The sequence below is a fragment of the Panthera leo genome, chromosome E3 (genome assembly GCF_018350215.1).
Source record: "Panthera leo isolate Ple1 chromosome E3, P.leo_Ple1_pat1.1, whole genome shotgun sequence".
In the NCBI taxonomy this organism is placed as follows: Eukaryota; Metazoa; Chordata; class Mammalia; order Carnivora; family Felidae; genus Panthera; species Panthera leo.
Window position 1 is genome coordinate 7,821,816 of NC_056694.1, and position 22,764 is coordinate 7,844,579.

General features: G+C 45.5%; 1 protein-coding gene across 2 annotated transcripts; it reads left to right on the forward strand.

The window, feature by feature from the left end:
* Nucleotides 1–14,389: 14,389 nt before the first annotated feature.
* On the forward strand, nt 14,390–20,963 carry TRIM56 (tripartite motif containing 56). Of its 2 annotated transcripts, none has more exons than XM_042921901.1 (3): nt 14,390–14,471; nt 15,265–15,406; nt 15,517–20,963. In XM_042921901.1, exon 3 carries the CDS (start codon nt 15,518–15,520, stop codon nt 17,828–17,830), a length of 2,313 nt encoding a protein of 770 aa, XP_042777835.1. In that variant the 5' UTR covers nt 14,390–14,471; nt 15,265–15,406; nt 15,517; the 3' UTR covers nt 17,831–20,963. The 2 variants fall into 2 exon arrangements, with proteins under 2 accessions (XP_042777835.1, XP_042777837.1); XM_042921903.1 differs by having other exon boundaries at nt 14,401–14,456.
* The last annotated feature ends 1,801 nt before the right edge of the window (nt 20,964–22,764 follow it).

The following is a 22,764-nucleotide window of genomic DNA, read 5'->3' on the forward strand; positions in this document are numbered from 1 at the left end:
TTTTTAATGATAAAGGTCTGGGATGTAAATATTGCTAAGGATCCCATGATGCCTGCATGTTGGTTTCCTCCTGGAAACTGAGGCAGCCCAGCAGAAAATAAAACCTAAGGGAGACTTAAGTACAGCTGAATTCCAGGTGTGCTCCCCAGCCTACACTCTGGTGATCTGGCAGAAGGTGGAAGCCTGAAGGGGCCCAGGAACTTGAGCACATGCAGATGACAGGAGATCCTAAAGTCAGACTAAAATAAATAAGAACAGAAGAACCAAACAGAGATATCAATGACCACACACAACTGGAGAAACAAGTCCAGTTTAGGTCTAGTTAAGTTGCTAAGCAACAGCAGCATCAGCAACAACCCTCAGCATCGAATGCTCCAAGATGCACAAAGAAATAGGAAAGTGTGGCCCATACTCAGGAGAAAAGAGTAGTCAACAGAATCTGATTTTGAGTGGGCCAGATAAGGTATTTAGCAGACAGATACTTCAAAACAGCTATTATGAATATTTGCAAAGAATTAAAGGGATTGCACTGATGAGAGTGACTCAAAAAATAGAAAATCTCAGCAGGGAAACAGAATCTATTTTTTTTTTTTAAAGAACTAGATGGAAACTCTATGTCTGTAAAGTAAAATAACTGGAATGAAAATTTCATTAGAAGGGTTCAACAGTAGGGGCACCTGGGTGGCTCAGTTGGTTAAGCATCCAATTCTTGATCTCAGCTCAGGTCTTGGTTTCAGGATTGTGAGTTCAAGACCCATGTTTGGCTCCATGCTGAGCATGAAGCCTACTTAAAAAAAAAGGGGGGGGGTACAACTGGTGTATTCGTATAGTGACCAGGAAGTATTTACTAACACAGAAACTTGCCCAAATTCTGTTTCCACAGGCCAAGAACACGTTCTCAACTAAAAATCTGCAATTAGGCTACACTACATCTTGAATGTTTCCCTATTCCTTCATTTGCTCCTTCTCCATTCCTTTATTGTGTATGAAGTGACTGGGGTATATGCACAAGCATCTTGCTTTTTTTTCTTTAAATAAATGGCAATGATGAATATTCATCAACATTACACAGAGATGAATTAGGGAAAAATATTGTTTCTGTGAGAATACCCCCTTTTTCCATTAGGAACATGCTCTTTTAACTCCCATTTTTATATTCCAGTAAGTTATTAGCTCTTACTGTCTAACAAAAACAATAACGAAAATATTCCTGCATTTTTGGGGGCACCTGGCTCAGTCAGGAGAGCATGTGACTCTTGATCTTGGGGTTGTGAGTTCAAGCCCAGCATTGGGTGTAGAGATTACTTAAAAATAAGATATTAAAAAATATTCCTGCATATCTTGTTAGGAGAATTTCAATGGTCTTCATTTGTCATTGTAAAAACAAAGACAAATTTATAACTTTTTTCTATGTATGGCAATGTCTTTAAGTAGTGATAAATTGTTTTTCTTTAAATTTTTTCAGTAAATATATATATATATATATATATATATATATATATATATATGTTTACTTTTGTATTTTTAAAATTCCAGTATAATTAACATATAGTGTTACATTAGTTTCAGGTGTACAATATAGTGATTCATCAATTCTATAGATTACTCAGTACTCATCAGGATAAATGTATTCTTAATCTCCTTCTCCTATTTCCCTCATCCCCCAACCCACCCCACCTCTGGTAACCACCAGTTTTGTCTCTCTAGTTAAGAGTCTGGTTTTTTGTTTATCTCTTTGTTCATTTGTTTTGTTTCTTAAATTCCACATATGACTGAAATCCTATGGTATTTCTCTATGGTAAATCCTATGGTAATCTCTGACTGACTTATTTCACTAAGAATTATACCCTCTAGATCCATTTATGTTGTTGCAAATGGCAAGGTTTCATTCCTTCTTTATAGTTGAGTAATATTCCTGTGTGTGTGTGTGTGTGTGTGTGTGTGTGTGCACACGTGTGTGCGCATGTGCGTGTTTGTACACCACAGTGATAAATTACTTTTAAAGGATTCGAGGTAGTTTTCTCTTCAAGTCAAGCATATTGTTTTTTAAATCAATTTCTTATTGAAATTTTTTAATTAAAGCAAAAATAAAGACAGAAAACATTTCATAATGGGAAGAAGATATAAAAATTCTAAATATATAGGCATCTAATAACAGAGCCCCAAAATTCATAAAGCAAAACTGGCAAAACTGAATAAAGAACTAGACAATTTAACCACTAAAGGTGGAGATTTCAATATTCTGTCAGTAAGTAATAAAACAACCAGGCAGAAAATAAATAAGAATATAGAACACTAGGGGTGCCTGGGTTCAGTGGGTTAAGCGTCCACTTTGGCTCAAGTCACAATCTCACAGTTTGTGGGCCCCTTGTCAGGCTCTGTGCTGATAGCTCAGAGTCTGGAGCCTGCTTTGGATTCTGTGTGTGTGTGTCTCTCTCTCTGCTCCTCCCCTGCTCATGCTCTGTCTCTCTCTATCTCAAAAGTAAATAAACATTAAAAAAATTTTTAAAAAGGAGCGCCTGGGTGGCTTGGTCAGTTAAGCATCTGAATTCAGCTCAGGTCATGATCTCACAGTTCATGAGTTCGAGCCCTATGTCAGGCTCTGTGCTGACAACTTGGAGCCTGGACCCTGCTTCAGATTCTGTGTGTGTGTCTCTCTCTCTGCCCCTTCCCCACTTGAGCTCTGTCTCTCTGTCTGTCTCTCAAAACTAAATAAACATTAAAAAAATTTTTTTAATTAAAAAAAAGAACATAGAACACTTGAACTATATTATCAACTAATTTGATCTAACATATATACACAACACTCCACCCAACAATGGCAGAGCATCCATTCTTTTCAAGCACACATGAAACAATTGTCCAAAATAAGCCATATACCAGGCCATAAATCAAGTCAGTAATTTTAAAAGGATTAGAATCATACAAAGCATTTTCTCCAACAACAGAATTAAATTAGTAATCCACAAAAGGAAGAAATCCGGGAATCCCCAAATATTTGGAAATTAAATAATGCATTTCTAAATAACCCACAGGTCAAAGAAGATATCATAAGGGAACTGGAAAATATCTAGAACTGAATGAAAAGGCAAACACAAGTAGCAAAATTGGTAAGAAACAGCAAGTGGTATAATAGAGCGAGTTGATACTGGCTCATGAGACCCAATTGTGCATGTCCCTCCCCAACTTTGTGTTCAGTGGCCTCACACTGATAGCTTTAAATCAATCATGGTGGGAGTATTTACACCACACAAATTGGCAAATGTTGTAAAGTCCCCAGACCTAGTCATTAAACATTTACTAGAACACCACTTAACAGCAGCTAAAGCAATGCTTAGAAGAAAACGTATAGCTTTAAATGCTGATGTTAAAAAAGAAGACAGATATAAGAGCAATAATGTAAGTTTCCATCTCAAGAAGCTAAAAAAAGAAGAGCATATCAAACCCAAACTAAGTAGAAGCAAATAAATAATAAAAATCAGAGTGGAATAAATGGAATAGAAAATAGAAAAGCAATAGAATTGGTTCTTTGAAAAGATCAACAAAATTGATAAATCTTTAGCAAGACTGACCAAGAAAAAAAGACAGAAGACACAGAGTACCAAAATTAGTAATGTCAGATGAGAAATTACTACAGATCCTAAATAATCAAAAGGAGTATAGGGATTATTATAAAGAGTTTTATGTCAACAAATTAAGCAACTTAGATGAAATGGACAAATTCCTATTAACACCACCTAACTGACTCTATTAAGAAAATCTGGGCGGGGGGGTGCCTGAGTGGCTCAGTTGGATAAGCGTCCAACTCTTTATTTCGGCTCAGGTCATGATCTCACGGTTCACAGGATCAAGCCCTGAGTCTGACTCTGTGCTGACAGCACAGATCCTGCTTGGGATTCTCTCTCTCCCTCTCTCTCTGCCCCTCCCCTGCTCATACTCTCTCACAAAATAAATAAATAAACTTTAAAAAAAAGGGGGGGGGAATAAAATCTGAATTGACCAATACTGTAAAAAAAATGAATGAATAATTTAAAAACTTTTCCACAGAGAAAAGTTCAGGCCTAGATGGCTTCACCAATGAATTTATCAAACTTTTAGGGAAGAAATAATGTAATTCTTTAAAAAAAAATTTTTAATGTTTATTTATTTTTGAAAGAAAGAGAGGAAGACAGAGCATGAGTGGGGGAGGGGCAGAGAGACAGGGAAACACAGAATCCAAAGCAGGCTCCAGGATCTGAGCTGTCAGCACAGAGCCCAACATGGGGCTTGAACTCACGAACCATGAGTTCATGACCTGAGCAGAAGTCGGATGCCCAACTGACAGCCACCCAGGTGCTCCAATATTAATTCTATAGAAACTCTTTCAGGAAACAGAGGAGAAGGGAACACTTGCCAACTTATTTTATAAGTTTCATATTATCCCAATATCAAAGCCAAACAAAGACATGACAAGACAATAAAATAACAGGCCAATATGACCCATGAACATAGACATAATTTTTTTTTAGTTTTTATTTATTTGTTTTTAGTAATCCCGACACCCAGTGTGGGACTTGAACTCACAACCCCGAGATCAGGAGTCCCATGCTCTTCCGACTGAGCCAGCCAGGTGCCCCTAGACACAAAAATTTTAAACAAAACATTTTCAAACTGTATCCAGTAACATAGAAACAGGATTATACACTATGACTAAATGGAGTTCATTCTAGGAACGTAACATTGCTTTAAGTCTAAAAATAAAATAATGTAATGTATCACACTAATAGAACAAAGGAAAAATGCATGATTATCTCAACTGATGCAAAAAAAGAATTTGAAAAATCCAATTCTCATTTATGATTTAAAAAAAACCTTCAAAAATTCTCAATAAACTAGGAACAAAAAATACACAGCTAATGTCACACCTAATGATGAAAGACTGACTGCTCACCCACATAGCCAAGAGCAAGACAAGAATGTCTGCTTTTACCAATCTTATTCAACATTTTCTGTAGATTCTATCTAGTTCAAAAAGGAAAGAAAAAAATTAAAGGCATACATACCACGCTCAGCACAGAGACTGCTTGGTACACTCTCCCTCTCGCCTCTCTGCCCTTCCCCCATTCACATATGCTTTCTCTCTCTCTCAGAATAAATAAATAAACTTAAAAAAAGTAATCTGGGGGCAACTGAGCAGCTCAGTCAGTTGAGCATTTGTCTTGGGCTCAGGTCATGGTCTCACAGTTCATGAGTTTGAGCCCCGTGTGGGGCTTTGTGCTGACAGCTCAGAGCCTGGAGCCTGCTTCAGATTCTGTGTCTCTCTCTCTCTCTCTCTGCCCTTCCCCTGCTTGTGCTCTGTTTCTCTCTGTCTCTCTAAAATAAATAAATAAATGCTTAAACAATTTTTTTAAAGTAATCTGTATGCCTTAATTTTTTTTTTTTTAAGAGAGAGAGAGGGGCAGTGGGAGAGAGAATCTCAAGCAGGCTCCATGCCCGAAGTATACATATTACTTTTGAAGAAATGGATCCAGGGGTGCCTGTATGGTTCAGTCAGTTAAGTGTCTGACTCTTGGTTTTGGCTCAGGTCATGATCTCATGATTCATGGGTTCAAGCCCCACACTGCTATCACTGTGGAGCCTGCTTGGGATTCTTTCTCTCCCTCTCTCTTTGTCCCTCCCCTGTTTGCACTCTCTCTCTAAAAAAAAAAAAGAAAGAAAGAAAAAGAGAGAGAGAAAGAAAGAAAGAAAAGAAAAGAAAAAATAAAGAACAGAAATGGATCTAAGGAAGAAATAAAATTGTCTTTAGTCATAAATGACATGGCCTTTTATGTAGAAAATCCTAAGAAACTTATAAAAAGAAAAAACTATCATAACTAATAAGTGAGTTTAGCAAGATCATATGATCCTAGATCAAAATATAAAAGCCAGTAATATTTCCATAAAGTAGCAATAAACAATCAAAAATAAGATTTAAAAAAACAATTCCACTCCCAAAAGCATCAGAAAGAATAAAATACTTAAGAACAAATTTAGCAAGAGAAGTGCAAGACCTGCACAGTGAAAACTGGAAAAGCTACTGAGCAATTTAAAGGACAAACAAATGGAGAGATATATACCATGTTCATGGATTAGGAGACTCAAAAGTATTAAGATGGTAATTATTTCCAAATTTATCTATAGACTCAATGGAATCCCTATCAAAATCCCAGAAAGCTTTTTTTTTTTTTTTTTTTTTTTTTTTTTTTTTTTTTTTAGTAATTGGCAAGCTGATCCTAAAATTTATATGGAAATGCAAAAGACCCAGAATTGCCAAAATAGTTCTGGAAAAGCAGAACAAAGTTTGGGAACTCACTCTACCTGATTTCATAGCCTCCTATGAAGCTGTGGTAATCAGGATAGCATGGCATTGACATAAGGATAAACATGTGGAACATGGAATAGAATGGAAAGTCCAGAATAAATACTTATATTTATAGTCAATTGATTTTTGACAAAAGCTCCAAGAAAATTAAAAGGGGAAAGAATGGCTTTTCAACAAAGAGTGGTGGAACAGTGAGAAAACCATGCAAATAAACAAGGAATGCTTATCTCATAACATATACAAAAATTAATTAGGGGCACCTGGGTGGCTCGGTTAGTTAAGTGTCTGATTCTAGGTTTCAGCTCAGGTCATAATCTCACGGTTCCCTGCATCAGGCTCTGTGCTGATGGTGCAGAGTCTGCTTGGGATTCTCTCTCTCTCTCTCTCTCTCTCTCTCATTCTGCCCCTCCCCTGCTTGCTCTCTCTCTCTCTCTCTCTCAAAATAAACTTTTAAAAAATAAAAAATAATTAAAAACAGATTAAAGACTGAAATGTAAAATGTTTTAGCTCTAAAACTTCGAGAAGAAAACATAAGAGAAAATCATGCCAAAGCATGACCCATTGGTAAAGTGGACTCATCAAAATTAAATACTTTCTCCTGCAAAAATATTGTGAATAGGATGAAAATATAAGCTACTACAGACCGGGCAAATATGTTTGTAAATCACAAATCTGACTGATGACTTGTGCCTAGAGTATGTAAAGAACCCTTGAAACTCAACAATAAGTTAAAAAATTCACTTAAAAAACTGGCAAAAGAACAGACATTTCACCACAGAAGATATACAGATGGTATATCAGCATGAGAAAAGATGGTCAACATCATTAGCCATGAGGGAACTGTAAGCAAAAACGATGATGATGATGACGGTGATGATGATGCTATCACACCTACTAGAAATAAAATAAAGAAATCGGACAATACTAAATGCTGGCGATGATGTGGAGAAACTGAATCTTGTGTACTTTCCTGATGGGAAGGTAAAATGGTACAACCACTCTTGTAAAATAGTTTGGCACTTCTTGTAAAATTAAACATACACCTATCATAAAACTGAGAAATCATACTTCTTTTTTTTTAATGTTTATTTATTTTTAAGTCGGGGTGGGGGGAGAGGCTGAGAGAGGGACAGAGAGAATCCCAAGCAGGCTCCATGCTGTCAATACAGAGCCTGACATGGGGCTTGATCTCACAAACCGTGAGATTATGACCTAAGCTGAAATCAAGAGTCAGATGCTTAACGGACTGAGCCACCCAGGTGCCCCTGAGAAATCATACTTCTAAGCATTTATCCCAGAAACATGAAAACTTAGATTCACACCAAAACCAGTATAGAAATGGTTTTAGTAGCTGTATTTGTAATAACCCAAACTGGAAACCATCTGAATGTCTTCCAACATCAGAATGGATAAACTGTGGAACACCCAAACAATGAACCATTACCCTGCAATAAAAGGAATGAACTACCAACATGTACATAATAACTTGGGTGGATTGTCCCAATCCAGAGGTTTCATACTTTGTGATTTCATTTATGTAACGTTCTTGAAATGGCAAAATTACAGAGAAGGGGGACAATAGCTCACCAGCTGCGGGAGTTAGGGATGGGGGGAGTTTCTTTGTGTTGATGGGACAGTTCTGCATGTTGATTCTGCACAGAATTATATACAACACACACATGGTGAGAAGTGAATAAGGTCTATAGTTAATAGTATTGTCCCCGATGTCAACTTCCTTATTGTTATATTGTACTATATGATTGCATTGGTAATTATTAATGATATACATTTGTCGAAACTCACCGAACCATACACTTAAATAGGTGATTTTTACTGTGTGTAAATTATACCTCAGAGTGCTAACTTTAAAATATAAAATAATAAGTAGTACAGTCACTGAAAAAAAGAGGAAGGAAGGGAGGGAGGGAGAGGTGGCACAGGGAGAGGGAGGAAGGGAAGGTGTGGGAGGAAAGGAAAGAAGAAACAATAACTTGGGGGGGGGGTAAACAGAAACCACGCAAAGTAAGAACACACACACACACACACACACACACACACGCACACCCCAACACATTCCTGTCCTCAGAAAGATAGGAGAAGATACCAGATGGATCTGTGCAGAAAAAACAGGATACAGAAAAATTAGGATGTTCACAAATTAAAACAGTGACAGCAGATTTGAAAAACACAACAGTTAGAAGGCTTAAGTTGAAGAAATTTCCCCAAAAGAGAGAGAAATGGAAAATGGGAGAAAAGATACAATTGGAGGACCCATCCGGGAGATCCAGCATCTGAATGATGGAAATTCCAGAGGGGGAAATCTTAGGGGAGAGAATCACCAACAACACAGGAGAATTTCCCAGACCTGAAGGAAAACGTGCCTTGAGACTTAAAGAGCCCACTAAATGCTCAGCACGAAACACTCACTGTGAAATTCAGAACACTAGGGACAAAGAGAAGATTCTAAAAGCTTCCCAGGAGGACTGGCTCCTGAAAGCTCATTGTTAAATTTTAGGAATTTTGCAGCCAGTTGTTAAATTATTGGTAGCATGAAATCAGCCATGATGGGAATATTTACACTATTATTTACATCACGGAAACTGGTAAGGGGGGAAGCTGGCTTATCAGCATATTACTAAATAGTTAAGTAAATTACGGCATACAACTTATGCAGCCATTAACAATCATAGCTATGAAGAATGTGTAGAAACACACAGAATGGCACCTGGGTAGCTCAGTCAGTTGACCATCTAACTTCAGCTCAGGTCATGATCTCACATTCATGGGTTCGAGCCCTGCGTGGGGCTTTGTGCTGACAGCTCAGAGCCTGGAGCCTGCTTCAGATTCTGTGTCTCCCTCTCTCTCTGACCCTCCCCCGCTTGTACTCTGTCTCTGTCTCTCTCTCAAAAATAAATAAACATTAAAAAAAAAGAAACACATAAAATACCTAGGAATAAATCTAACCAAAGATGTAAAAGATCAATATGCTGAAAACTATAGAAAGTTTATGAAGGAAATTGAAGAAGTTACAAAGAAATGAAAAAATAGTCCATGCTCATGGACTGGAAGAACAAATATTGTTAAAATGTCAATACTACCCAAAGCAATCTACACATTCAATGCAATCCCAATCAAAATTGCACCAGCATTCTTCTTGAAGCTAGAACAAGCAATCCTAAAATTTGTATGGAACCGCAAAAGACCCCAAATAGCCAACGTAATATTGAAGAAGAAAACCACAGCAGGAGGTATCACGATCCCAGACTTTAGCCTCTACTACAAAGCTGTAATCATCAAGACAGCATGGTATTGGCACAAAAACACATAGACCAATGGAATAGAATAGAGACTCCAGAATTGGACCCACAAAAGTATGGCCAACTAATCTTTGACAAAGCAGGAAAGAATATCCAATGGAAAAAAGACAGTCTCTTTAACAAATAGTGCTGGGAGAACTGGACAGCAACATGCAGAAGGATGAATCTAGACCACTTTCTTACACCATTGACAAAATAAACTCAAAATGGATGAAGGACCAGAATGTGAGACAGGAAACCATTAAAACCCTAGAGGAGAAAGTAGGAAAAAACCTCTCTGACCTCAGCCTCAGCAATTTCTTACTTGACACATCTCCAAAGGCAAGGGAATTAAAAGCAAAAATGAACTATTGGGACTTCATCAAGATAAAAAGCTTCTGCACTGCAAAGGAAACAATCAACAAAACTAAAAGGCAACCAATAGAATGGGAAAAGATATTTGCAAATGACATATTGGACAAAGGGCTAGTATCCAAAATATATAAAGAACTCACCAAACTCCACACCCGAAAAACAAATAATCCAGTGAAGAAATGGGCAGAAGACATGAATAGACACTTTTCTAAAGAAGACACCCAGATGGCCAACAGGCACATGAAAAGATGTTCAACGTCACTGCTCATCAGGGAATACAAATCAAAACCACACTGAGATACCACCTCACACCAGTCAGAGTGGCTAAAATGAACAAATCAGGAGACTACAGATGCTGGAGAGGATGTGGAGAAACGAGAACCCTCTTGCACTGTTGGTGGGAATGCAAACTGGTGCAACCGCTCTGGAAAACAGTGTGGAGGTTCCTCAAAAAATTAAAAATAGACCTACCCTATGACCCAGTTGTAGCACTGCTAGGAATTTACCCAAGGGATACAGGAGTGCTGATGCACAGGGGCACTTGTACCCCAATGTTTATAGCAGCACTTTCAACAATAGCCAAATTATGGAAAGAGCCTAAATGTCCATCAATTGATGAATGGATAAAGAAGTTGTGGTTTATATATACAATGGAATACTACTTGGCAATGAGAAAGAATGAAATATGGCCTTTTGTAGCAACGTGGATGGAACTGGAGAGTGTTATGCTAAGTGAAGTAAGTCATACAGAGAAAGACAGATACCATATGTTTTCACTCTTATGTGGATCCTGAGAAACTTAACAGAAGACCATGGGGGAGGTGAAGGAAAAAAAAAGTTAGAGAGGGAGAGAGCGAAACCATAAGAGACTCTTAAAAACTGGGAATAAACTGAGGGTTGATGGGGGGTGGGAGGGAGGGGAAAGTGGGTGATGGGCATTGAGGAGGGCACCTGTTGGGATGAGCACTGGGTGTTGTATGGAAACCGATGTGACAATAAATTTCATATTAAAAAAATAAATAAATAAAAATTTAAAAAAAGAAAAAAAGAAACACAGAAAATGCTAATACAATATTAAGTTAGGTAAGTAAACAAAAATATAAGCACACTATAAATACAACTATGTAACATATATTCCTAAAACAGAGACCAAAAGAAATAAACACAGGAAAAGGTTATTTTGTTACAATGATAGGAATGTTTTATTTTGTTACAATGATGATAGGAATGTTTTAAACTTTATTTTTTAAAAAATTTTCATGTTAATTTATTTTGAGACAAAGCAAAAAGGGGAGGGGTTGAGAGAGAAGGGGAGACAGAGAATCTCAAGCAGGCTCTGTGCTATCAGTACAGAGCCCAAAGTGGGGTTCGATCTTACTGTAAGATCATGACCTGAGCCAAAATCAAGAGTTGGACGCTTAACCCACCGAGCCACCCAGGTGCCCCTAAACTTTACTTTAAATGATTGGGGTGCCTAGGTGGCTCAGTCGGTTAAGTGTCCAACTACAGCTCAAGTTATGATTTCACAGTTGGTGGGTTCAAGCCCTGGATCAGGTTCTGTGCTAACAGCTCAGTTCTGTCTCCCTCTCTCTCTCTGCCCCCTCCCCCACCCACTTGCACTCTGTCTCTCCCTCTCTCTCTCAAAAATAAATAAACATTAAAAATAAATAATCCTTATTATTTGTATAAATTAAGATTAAAACCTGTGCTCAGCTCACACTCCCCAAATACCTACAGAACAAAGTTCAAACCTGCTTAATGAAAATCCCATAAATGGCTCCCCATTACTTTGAGGCCCGACAGGTAATTTTTAAGTTTGTTCTGCCTGCCCACCCCCATCTCCTGCTACTTCCCTCCAGCCACCTGTGCTTCAGTCCTATAAGACCAACCACCCGTGAGAGGCCTTCCTTGCCTAGGGTTATCTTAAGGGACCCCCAGCATCTGGTAAGAATCCACATGCCCCGCCCCCATATGTGTCTTTGTGGTAACCCTTATCACTTGGCTGTAGGTGAGTTATCCCTTAGCTTAGGAGTCTTCTCGGGGAAAGAAACCGTCTTCCTGGACCCCATAGGTGTTTTAAGTAATTGTTGAATGTTTGGGAAGACAGGGTAGGACAGCCACTGAAGGCCGCCTCCTGCATGAAGCCTTCCTGATTCCCACACCACCTCCACCATTCCGGGAGAAATCAAACTCTCCCTCTCTTGTGTTGGCACAGCACTTTATGTGACCTTGGGTGACAGAGTTATTCTCTCTTAACTCAGAGTCCTCATCTGTAAAATGGAGCAGTAACAGTGCCTATGTCACCAGGTTATAGTGAGCATTAAACCAGGTTATGTTTTCGATGCCCCATGCCACGCTCAGGGTAAATACCCAATAAGAGAAGCCACTGTGATGATTATTTTGACATTTGCCTTACTGTCTCATATTGCAGCATGTACACTCTCACCTCCCCTGTTAAATCGAAAACTCATCTGGGGCAGGAATATATCCTGTCTATCTCTGTGTCTTCCATAGTGCGTGGCAGGCTCTCTTGCCGCAGTAGACATTGACCAATCATTCCTGAATGTGCACAAAGAAGCACACACGAAGGCCAGACACATGTGCAGGTGTGTGCCTATACATTTGTGGACACACATGCATCAGTCTGTCCTTCTGTCCTCACTTGGCTGGACTGTCTGGTCTGCAGCATTCAACAGCACTGATTACCCCCACCTTCTGGAAGTGAAGCATTCCCTAGCCTGGCTCCTAGGATCTTTCCTCCCTTGGATTTCCACTCTTGGCTCTCTGGCGACTACTTCTCACCTCCTGCACGCCCAGCCTCTCCCCAACTTGCCCTGAAATGTCTGGTCCCCGTAGTGCCATCACAGCCTTCTTCTTAAAGTAATTTTTTTAATTAAACTTTTTTAACTTTTTTAATGTTTATTTATTTTTGAGAGAGAGAAAGAGACAGAGCATAAGCGGGGGAGAGGCAGAGAGAGAGGGAGACACAGAATCCAAAGCGGGCTCCAGGCTCTGAGCTGTCAGCACAGAGCCCGAAGCGGGGCTTGAACTCAAAAACCGTGAGATCATGACCTGAGCTGAAGTCGGACACTCAACCGACTGAGCCACCCAGGAGCCCCTCAGCCCTGCTCTTCTTGCTTTGGACACTGTTGAGTGACTTCACCAAAAGCACAGATACACTGGAAGAGTGTGGAACGGTCACAAGCCTGGATGTCGCCAGCCTCGCTCTCCCTTCTCACCTCCAGACCCGCAAAGCCTGCCCTCCTTCCTTCACCTCCCTCCCCAGGGTGAGTCATCAGTGCTGTGGTGTCAACAGTAGCTCCTTGAAGGATTCCATCCTCCTCCACCCTCCGCTAGTGGTCCTACGGCCACGGCCACGGGGTCTGCTCCAACCTCTCCACTTTTTACCTGGACCCTGCAGCCAGACTGAGCACTCCTTGGTTCAGCATCCTGCTGAAAGCCCATCACTGTGGACCAAGGGATGCATACAGGAATAGATACGCAAGAAATCAACTTTCATATCTCAACTGTAGAATCTAAGTGGCAGGTATAGGAGTATTTGTGGCAATTCCTTCAACTTTTTTTGTGCTTCAAATTTTTCATAAGATATTGGGGGAAAATATCCTTCAATGATTTCTTTTGACTTCTTGGATAAAACTCAGACTCCTTCATGTACACCATAAGGCCCTCTATGATATGGCCTCTGCGTCACTCTGTAACATCATCTGCCGCCACTCACACGTCCCTTCCCATAAACCATCCTGAAATACTTGGAGCTACTGGGGAGAGTTGGGGTATTTCATTCCTCTGTGCCCACCGATTTGCTGTTCCCAATTCCCAAAATGTTCTTCCCTGCGTTCTTCCTCCCAACCTCCTCTGTGCCCTTCAAACTCATCTCAAGTGATGCCTCCTCCAGGAAGCCTTCACGGACTCATCTGGTTCCTCTGCCTCCCCCCTGGCTCGGCAAAGGTTTAAGGCGTGCAGGGCCCCACCTAGGACTAGATTGGCAGCTGTGCCGCCTCACTGGAGGCCTGGCCCGAGGGCTGGGCTCTAGTTACATGGCTCTGAACCGAGGAGGAGCTCTCATTTCTCCCCTCAGAGGACGCGTCCTCGGGCAGGTCCTCTGCGTGTGCCACAAACACACTTAGCTGGCTGAGCGGATCCTGATGCTGGATCTCACAAGGCGACCTGGGGAGCCCCGCCGCCGAGCCCCGCGGCCTGCAGCAGGGGCCGCGCCGGCCAAGGGTGGAGGCCCCCCCTCCCGAGGAAGAGGTCCGGCCTGGGGTAGGGAAGAAGGCGGGGCCTGAGGCCGTGCGAGTCGGTGTCCCGGGCTGGGGACGGAAGTTGCAGAAGTACCATTACTTTCAGTTTTGTTTCTCTTTCAGGCACCCAGCCCCAGCGGCTTCCAGGCCCCGGGCCCCCCACGCCCCGTCCCGGAGCCCAAGGTCAGCTCAGACCTGGTAAGGAGGGTGGATGACGGAAGAGCTGGAAGGCGTGGGGGGAAGGGAGCGGGAGGAAGGGGGAGGGGAGGGACCCGGAAGGCGGGAGGAGAGGAGAGGGTGGGAGGGAGCACCCCGCCTCGCCCCACTCCGGGGCCAGAGGCCTGAGGCTTACCTGGGAAAGGCCTCCTCCCACTCTCTGGCCTGTCCTCCCCGACCCCACGCTCCAGAAGTTTGGGGGAACACCCCCCTCCCGCAGTCTCTTCCTGGAGGATTTCGTCCACTGTGCTGGGATCTGGGGGAGAGTCACAGACGGGTCCACACAACTCCCCTTCAGAGGCTTCTAGGAAAGCTGAGGCCCCTTTCAGCAGGACAGGTAGAAAGAAAAGCCTCTAGGAGATGAGGCACAGGTTGCGGTGACCCCAAGGTCTAAGAGCTAGAAGGAGCGCAAGGCCGCCACCGCCCCACAGCCTTACTTCCACCTGCTCCAGAACCCTCCCAGGGGAAATTGGGCAGAAAGTGGGGCCCCTTGACCCCTGATGTGGTTCCCAGGGTCTAGAAAACAGGTGTGAGGGGCTACAGGAGTTGGGGCCCCTTACCCTGCCCCAGTTGCCACAAGTAGAGGTGACTGCGCAGCCAGACCCTCTCCTATGTCCTCTCTGCCTGCACCCCACCCCTGCACCTGTCCCCAGCAGGGCCTCAGGACTACTCACACAGGGCTAGCGCCACACTTGCCAACAGGCCTGTCAACCCTGGGGTGCTGATCATCACACAGCTCCCTAAGGCTGGGCTTCTTGGTCTGGTTCTTTCTCAGGGCACTAGGCACAAGGTACAAGGCAGGAAGCATTTACTTTTTTGCATTTGCTGAATGTATGCCCGGAGAGGGGCGGCTCCCTAGCTCAAGAGCAAGCAGCCACAGGCCCTGGAAGACCAGAAGGACGTTCCTGGCCATTCAGGTGAGACCTCAGCCCTGGTGGGGCTTGGGGATGGGGGGAGAGCCAGGCTGGCAGGCTGGAGGCAACGTGGAGGTACCCTCTGCCCTCTGACCCCGACCTCTCCCTTGCAGCATGGTTTCCCAGGGATCCTCACCCTCCCTACTGGAAGCCCTGAGCAGCGACTTCCTGGCCTGTAAAATATGCCTGGAGCAGCTTCGGGCACCCAAAACGTTGCCCTGCCTGCACACCTACTGCCAGGACTGCCTGGCCCAGCTGGCCGAGGGAGGCCACCTCCGATGCCCTGAGTGCCGAGAGACCGTGCCCGTGCCATCGGCGGGCGTGGCCGCCTTCAAGACCAACTTCTTTGTCAACGGGCTCCTGGATTTGGTGAGGGCCCGGGCTGGCGGAGACCTGCGCGCGGGGAAGCCAGCCTGCGCGCTGTGTCCCCTGATGGGGGGGGCCGGCACGGGGGGGCCGGCCACTGCCCGGTGCCTGGACTGCGCGGACGACCTGTGCCAGGCCTGCGCTGACGGGCACCGCTGCACTCGGCAGACCCACACCCACCGGGTGGTGGACCTGGTGGGCTACCGGGCAGGCTGGTACGACGAGGAGGCCCGGGAGCGCCAGGCGGCCCAGTGCCCTCAGCACCCGGGAGAGGCCCTGCGCTTCCTGTGCCAGCCCTGCTCCCAGCTGCTGTGCCGCGAGTGCCGCCTGGACCCCCACCTGGACCATCCCTGCCTGCCCCTGGCCGAGGCTGTGCGCGCCCGCAGGCCAGGCCTGGAGGAGCTGTTGGCAGGCGTGGACAGCAACCTGGCGGAGCTTGAGGCCGCCCGGATGACGGAAAAGGAAGCTTTGGCCCGGCTGCGGGAACAGGCAGCTAGGGTGGGAATGCAGGTGGAGGAAGTGGCCGAGGGGGTCCTCCGGGCCCTACTAGCCCAGAAGCAGGAGGTGCTGGGGCAGCTACGGGCCCACGTAGAGGCTGCTGAGGAGGCTGCTCGGGAGAGACTGGAGGAGCTGGAGGGCCGGGAGCAGGTGGCCAGGGCGGCGGCCGCCTTTGCCCGTCGGGTGCTCAGCTTGGGTCGCGAGGCCGAGATACTTTCTCTGGAAGGGGCGATTGCCCAGAGGCTCCGGCAGCTGCAGGGCTGTCCCTGGATGCCAGGGCCAGCCCCCTGCCTGCTGCCCCAGCTGGAGTTCCATCCTGGACTCCTGGACAAGAACTGCCGCCTGCTAGGGCTCTCCTTTGAGGAACAGCCCCAGAAGGACGGTGGGCAAGAAGGAGCTGGAAGCCAGGGAGGTGATGAAACTTCGAGCCAGAGAGAGGACGGAGCCAAGTCAGAGAGACACGGTGGAATCCAGCCCCAGAGTAGGGCTGGAGCTTGCACCCCAAAGGAGAACAGAGCCCAGACACCCCAGGAGGACGGAGCCCAGACCCCAAAGGAGGACAGAGCCAAGACACCCCAGGAAGACGGAGCCCAGACTCCAAAAGAGGGCAGAGCCCAGACACCCCTAGAAGATGAAGGAGCCCAGACCCCGAGGGGTGGCAGATCCAACAAGAAGAGGAAGTTCAAAGGCAGGCTCAAGTCAGTTTCCCGGGAGCCCAGCCCAGTGCCTGGGCTGAACCTGGAGGGCTCTGGCCTCCTCCCCAGGCCCATTTTCTCCTGCAGCTTCCCCACGCGGATGCCAGGAGACAAGCGGTCTCCCCGCATCACAGGGCTCTGTCCCTTTGGCCCCCGGGAGATCCTGGTGGCGGATGAGCAGAATAGGGCGTTGAAGCGCTTCTCCCTCAATGGCGACTACAAGGGCGCAGTGCCGGTCCCCGAGGGCTGCTCCCCATGTAGCGTGGCTGCCCTGCAGGGAGCAGTGGCCTTCTCGGCCGGCGCGAGGCTCTACCTCATCAGCCCTGATGGTGAGGTGCAGTGGCGCCGGGCCCTGAGCCTCTCCCAGGCCAGCCACGCTGTGGCTGCCATGCCGAGTGGGGACCGTGTGGCCGTCAGTGTGTCAGGCCACGTGGAAGTGTACAACATGGAAGGCAGCCTGGCCACCCGGTTCATCCCCGGGGGCAAGGCCAACAGGGGCCTGCGGGCGCTGGTGTTCCTGACCACCAGCCCCCAGGGCAATTTTGTGGGGTCCGACTGGCAGCAGAACAGCGTGGTGGTCTGTGATGGTCTGGGTCAGGTGATTGGTGAGTACCGGGGGCCAGGCCTGCATGGCTGCCAGCCAGGCTCTGTGTCCGTGGATAAGAAAGGCTACATCTTCCTGACCCTTCGCGAGGTCAACAAGGTGGTGATCCTGGATCCAAAGGGGTCACTGCTCGGCGACTTCCTGACGGCCTATCATGGCCTGGAAAAGCCTAGGGTGACCACCATGGTGGACGGCAGGCACCTGGTTGTGTCTCTCAGTAACGGGACCATTCATGTCTTTCGGGTCCGCTCTCTTGATAGTTAAAGGGCTAGGACAGGAGAGGGGCTGGGGAGGGACGGGGAGGGGTGCTGGGGCTATAGGGGGGACGAGGGAGGCAAGGCCGCCATGGGATGTGGTGGCTGAGGGTGTTTTCTGGAAGGCAGGGGCTGGCAACCTTTCAATGTGAAGTGCCAAACTGCTAACCCCTCTTCAGGGTGTTGTGGGGATGGGACCAAGGGCAGCAGTGTGACCACAGCTCTCAGAAGCAGGGGAGGAAGGGAGGAGTGTGCCGAGAGCTAACTGTGTCTCCTGCTTTTGGGGGGTGACTGCTGCTTCCGTCGCCACCCTTGTAGGTCAAGTTTCTGAAATTCGTAAGCTTGTGCTGATTGGCGTTCTTCAAAACTACTCCCGATGGGATGGCCCAGGGAGAGTCTTGGCGAGGCTGGCAGAAGGAATCCTCCGAGTCGAGAAGGGCTTGGGGTATGTCAGGCATATGCCTTCTAGAAGAGAGCTGAGAACCCAGCTCCCCTCAGACTGGAAGCAGGGACACACCAGGTCAGAAGAGGTCTGGGATTTTGAACCAGCCACAGTCCTGACGTAGAGATCCCTCTGAGGGTGGGCTTTGTGGGGGACCAAGTACAGACACCAGCTGAGGCCAAGAGGTGTGTACCTCAAAGTCCGTGAGGTGAATGTGCCAACAGAAGGGTTGGAGTCTAAAACACAGGGTTCTGAGTATGAGAGGGGAGACCCCAGGGTCTCCCCTCCCACCACCAGGCTAATCCAAGGCAAGACCTACATAGGATGTATAATCTCTGCTTTGATGTCTTTACACTTCCTAGAGTCTTATTTTTAGTTCCCCTTAGTTTTCCGGTGTGATTCCTTTCGAGAAAATTTGGGTTTGGCAGAACTAAAGGGTGAAGGAGTTTGCCTTCAGGTGGGCCATTACTGTGGGAAAAACAGCCTAGCCTAACCCTGGAGGCCAGGTGCTGGACTGTGGGGCCAAACCAGCTGGAAAACTTGAGAAGTCAGTTGTGGGGCTGGGCTGGGTGGAGGGATGAAACCCACAGGGAGTTCTGCCAGAGGTGAGCCGCGACCACTGCACTCTTGCATGGGCCGTGGCAGCACCAGAACCGAGGTGGACGTGTTGAGCCTGGGGCTGTCGTGAGATGACCAAAGGGAATCTTAATCTAGGGATCATGGACAATGGAATATTCATAGGGACCAGAGGGATTTTGGACAAGTCCAGAGGGAAAGTGCATGGGAAAAGAAAACCCTTTTCTGGAGAGGTCGTTGCTTATTCTGTTGAAGTAATGGGGGAAATCATCAAGGTCAAGTGTACAAATTCAGTTATATAAAAACTGGAGATGTATACATAGCAAAAAAAAAAAAAAAAAAAAAAGGAAAAGGAAAGGAAAGCCAGTAAGATGAGGAAATTATGTAGAATTGGTCCAAGTAAGGGCTGAGCCTCCAGTACAAGCAGTGACCAAGAGATCTACTTGGTTAAAAGACCAATCAGGCGATGTACGCAGGAGGAAATGCACACAGGCCAGGACTAGGAAACTATAAAGTAAAGTCAACCACTTGGCATTCACCAAAAATATATTAAAAATACGTCATGGGGAGGTAGACTGCTGGCATTATAAAGTGTGATGCTTTCTGGAGAACAATTGGCAATAGTTGACAAAGGTAAAAAGAAATGACCATAGGACTAAGTTATCTCACTTTGGGGAATACGTTCTGGAAAAATAATTCAAGAGGAAGAAAGTAGTTGCACAGAGATATTTGTGGCCGTCTTATATGTCACAGTCATCGACTGGAAACTGCTTGGCTGTGAGGGACAGCCAAGCAGCTTGTGGTCTGTTCGGACCATGAGCTATTGCCTTCACATATGACAACTATGAAAACTATTTAGAAGAATATGTTATGTGATGCAATCATAGCAAAAAGAGAGAGAGAGAGAGAGAAAGAATTTGGGATTATGACCACTTAATGATAGCAACAAGGTAAAAGTATGTCTGAATAGTTACCGAGTGGAAATATGTTCAACATTTGTAAATAGTGATTTGGGAGACTGAGTTCTGAGTTCTTTCGTGTACATATATATGCACATTCATATATGCACATTCCTACTTCAGTTCTTATTGACCATTAGGTAACATATATGCTTAATATTTACTTCAAAAACATACACCTCTAGAAATGATGTGTGAGCATAGCTATTGGGTTTGCAAATGAATGTGTCAGTTGGTATAAACGAGACTGTCCAGTTGAAGGAGAGGCAGGAGTCTGGAGGAGAATCCCAGCTGGCCAGGGCCTGGCAGGGAGGAAGGGCAGAGCAGAGGAGCAGAGGCTTGTCTGCAGAGGTCGGAGAGTCCTCTCGGGTGATCAGATCATTGTGGAGTGTCCACAAAGCAGGGGAAGGTCATATTGAGTTCACCAACTAATTCAGAACAACTGGAAACCAAGTGGTATTTCTACAGAACCAACTAGTATAGAGTAAGTTGTATGGGGGTGAGGGTGGGGCAGTGTCTCGTCTGCTTTGCAAGCTCTATTTCCAGAGTGAGCACAGGGGTGGCTCGTGGTAGGTGCTTAATAAATGTCTGTGAAATGAACAGACAGTGGTAAGACTCTTGTAGAGGTTTCCCACCTCAGATGTCTAAGCCCCAGCCAACCAAGCTGTCCAAAAGCTTGGCTTGTGAGAAATTTCTGGTAGGGGGCACTATGGACACAGTCCACCATATGCCTCCTGGGGGGTGGCCCTCCTCTGAGTCACAAAAGAGGTGAGATTGGGGTGACTTGATTGTGTGTGAAGGGGGACCTGGGAGGTCATAGGCTCTAGGGGGTCATACACCTTCAGGTTAGCAGAGCCGTTCTGAGGGTTGCATTGGAACCACAGGAACGCCATCTGGCTGCAAGAAGAGAATCCCACAGATGCTTCAGAGCTGCGGGAACCACTTGGCTCTCCAGAAAGCTGTAGGAATCCTGGGAAGCCAGGCATTGGAAGATTGACGGAAGTACTAACTTTTCCTCGTTGAGGGGTAGGGGTGGGAAGGCACAGAACACTGGCAAAACGTGAAATGCAAGAGAAGTACAGTATTGAGCGTGATATGGAGGTAAAATCTCCATCACCTTACCCGTGACCTAGGAATCCCATTCAGCACCAAAAGAAAATTCTTGGTTAAACTAAAGATGTGAAGAAATCAGGAACATCACGAAAGATGCAACACCCCTCCCCTACATACACACACACACACACACACACACACACACACACCCCACATTGGGCTTGTAACAATTTTCATTCCATTTCGTGTTTGGGACTTTCCAGGTTGTGCATATACTGGTGAAAGGAGCATGCCGTCCCGGTAGGGAGAGGGTGGGTAGAAAACCTCTTCCGTAGTCTTTGTGTCTAAAGGGAAGTGAATGAGGTAGCAGAGACCTAGGTTGAGTGCTGGCTCCTCCACAAGATAGCTGTGTGATCTTGGCTAGCTTCCTAACCTCTCTGAACCTCCATTTCTATGTCAGTAAAATACACAACATACCCACTTCACAGGGTTGTCATGAGTGCTGGGTGAGAAGCACAGAGAAGTGTTTTGCATACCATGAAGTTCAGATCCGAAGTGTGGGTTAGGAAAAAGCTCAGCCAACTTGTACTGACTTCATATGGACTGTTCCGCCAGTGCAAGCCTGAATGGGGATGTTATAGGAACATGTTGATGAGGTCAAAGCTCAAGAAGGTCTGGGTAGAGTTGTTACCTGTTTCTCTTTTGGAGGAGATGTTTTGCCTTGCTGCATTTATTTGAAGAAGCCATATGTAAGACACAACAGTAATTGTAGGAGCAGAAGGGACCAATGGCCAGCTTGCTAAGACTCAGTGTTGTTCCTAAAAGCCAGCTGAGAACCAGACTGTGCTAAATTAAGGACCGATAACCATAGACATTTAGGAAAAATTCAAAATGGCAAGTGTGGCCTGATCTTTTGATAATTTAGAGAAAATATAACTCGGGAGGGACTAACTTCCCCTTCCATTGTAATCTTATAAGTACTATATCTATAAAGCCATGTTACCTAATACATGCTTCCATGTTACCTAATACATGCTTAAGAGGGAGAATTCCAAAGGGGCAGAGGTCTGAGAGAGAAGTCAGAAATCTTCCAAGGAAATCGGTAAAGTCGGTGATCTGAGCTGGGCAGGATTCAATAGGTGGTTGCCAAGGCCAAGGTGTTTGACCATCTCTCCGTGGCAGGTCAGCTGACACTATAGCTATCCTGTAAATTGAGTGGGAGATTGGACACAGGGCATAGAGGTCTGTTTCAGCAGAGGGGAAGGCGATTTTGGACTAGCTGGGGCAGAGAACTGCCAGAGCAGGCGCTCAGGAAGATGTTCCTGGCAGGAGAAAGATCAAGCTCAGATGCAAGCTTAGGAAAATAGGTAGTTTGACTGAAGATCACAGAACCAGCCTACCCAACTGGTTCATGAATATAGCTTAATTAAATGGATCAGGACAGAAGCAAAAACAGGTTTTCTGGGGACCATAGACGCCTTTGACAGGAGAGTGGAGTAGTACAGTGGGATCAGGCAAGACCTCACCTGAAGCCCCAGGTGAGGAATCTTTGGGACCATATAAAGAGGCGATTAGGAAGGAGGTTTGGGAGGACAACTTGACTTGTCTCTGGAGAAACTTTGAACCGGTTAGCTCAGCAGCCAAAAGAGACAGGGTTGGAGACAGAACCGAGACCTCAGTACCCATAGGGTCAGCCCAGCAAAGTTTTAGTTGCCATGGGCTGAAGAATCTGTGTTGTAAACTCTTTCATTCCTTTGTGTGCTCTGTATTTTTCTTCCGTTTCGTAATAAATTCTTCTGAAAAAAAAATGTGAACCTTTTCTTACATGGATTCATGGCTGTGGGGAACTGCCAAAGCCCAGAGAGCAAGGGTATCCTGGCCACCCCTGCTGTAGCTCCAAAGATGCCAACATCT

Bases quoted from the DNA above. Each gene is read 5' to 3' on its own strand.
- TRIM56 (XM_042921901.1), top strand. From the start codon at position 15,518: ATGGTTTCCCAGGGATCCTCACCCTCCCTACTGGAAGCCCTGAGCAGC.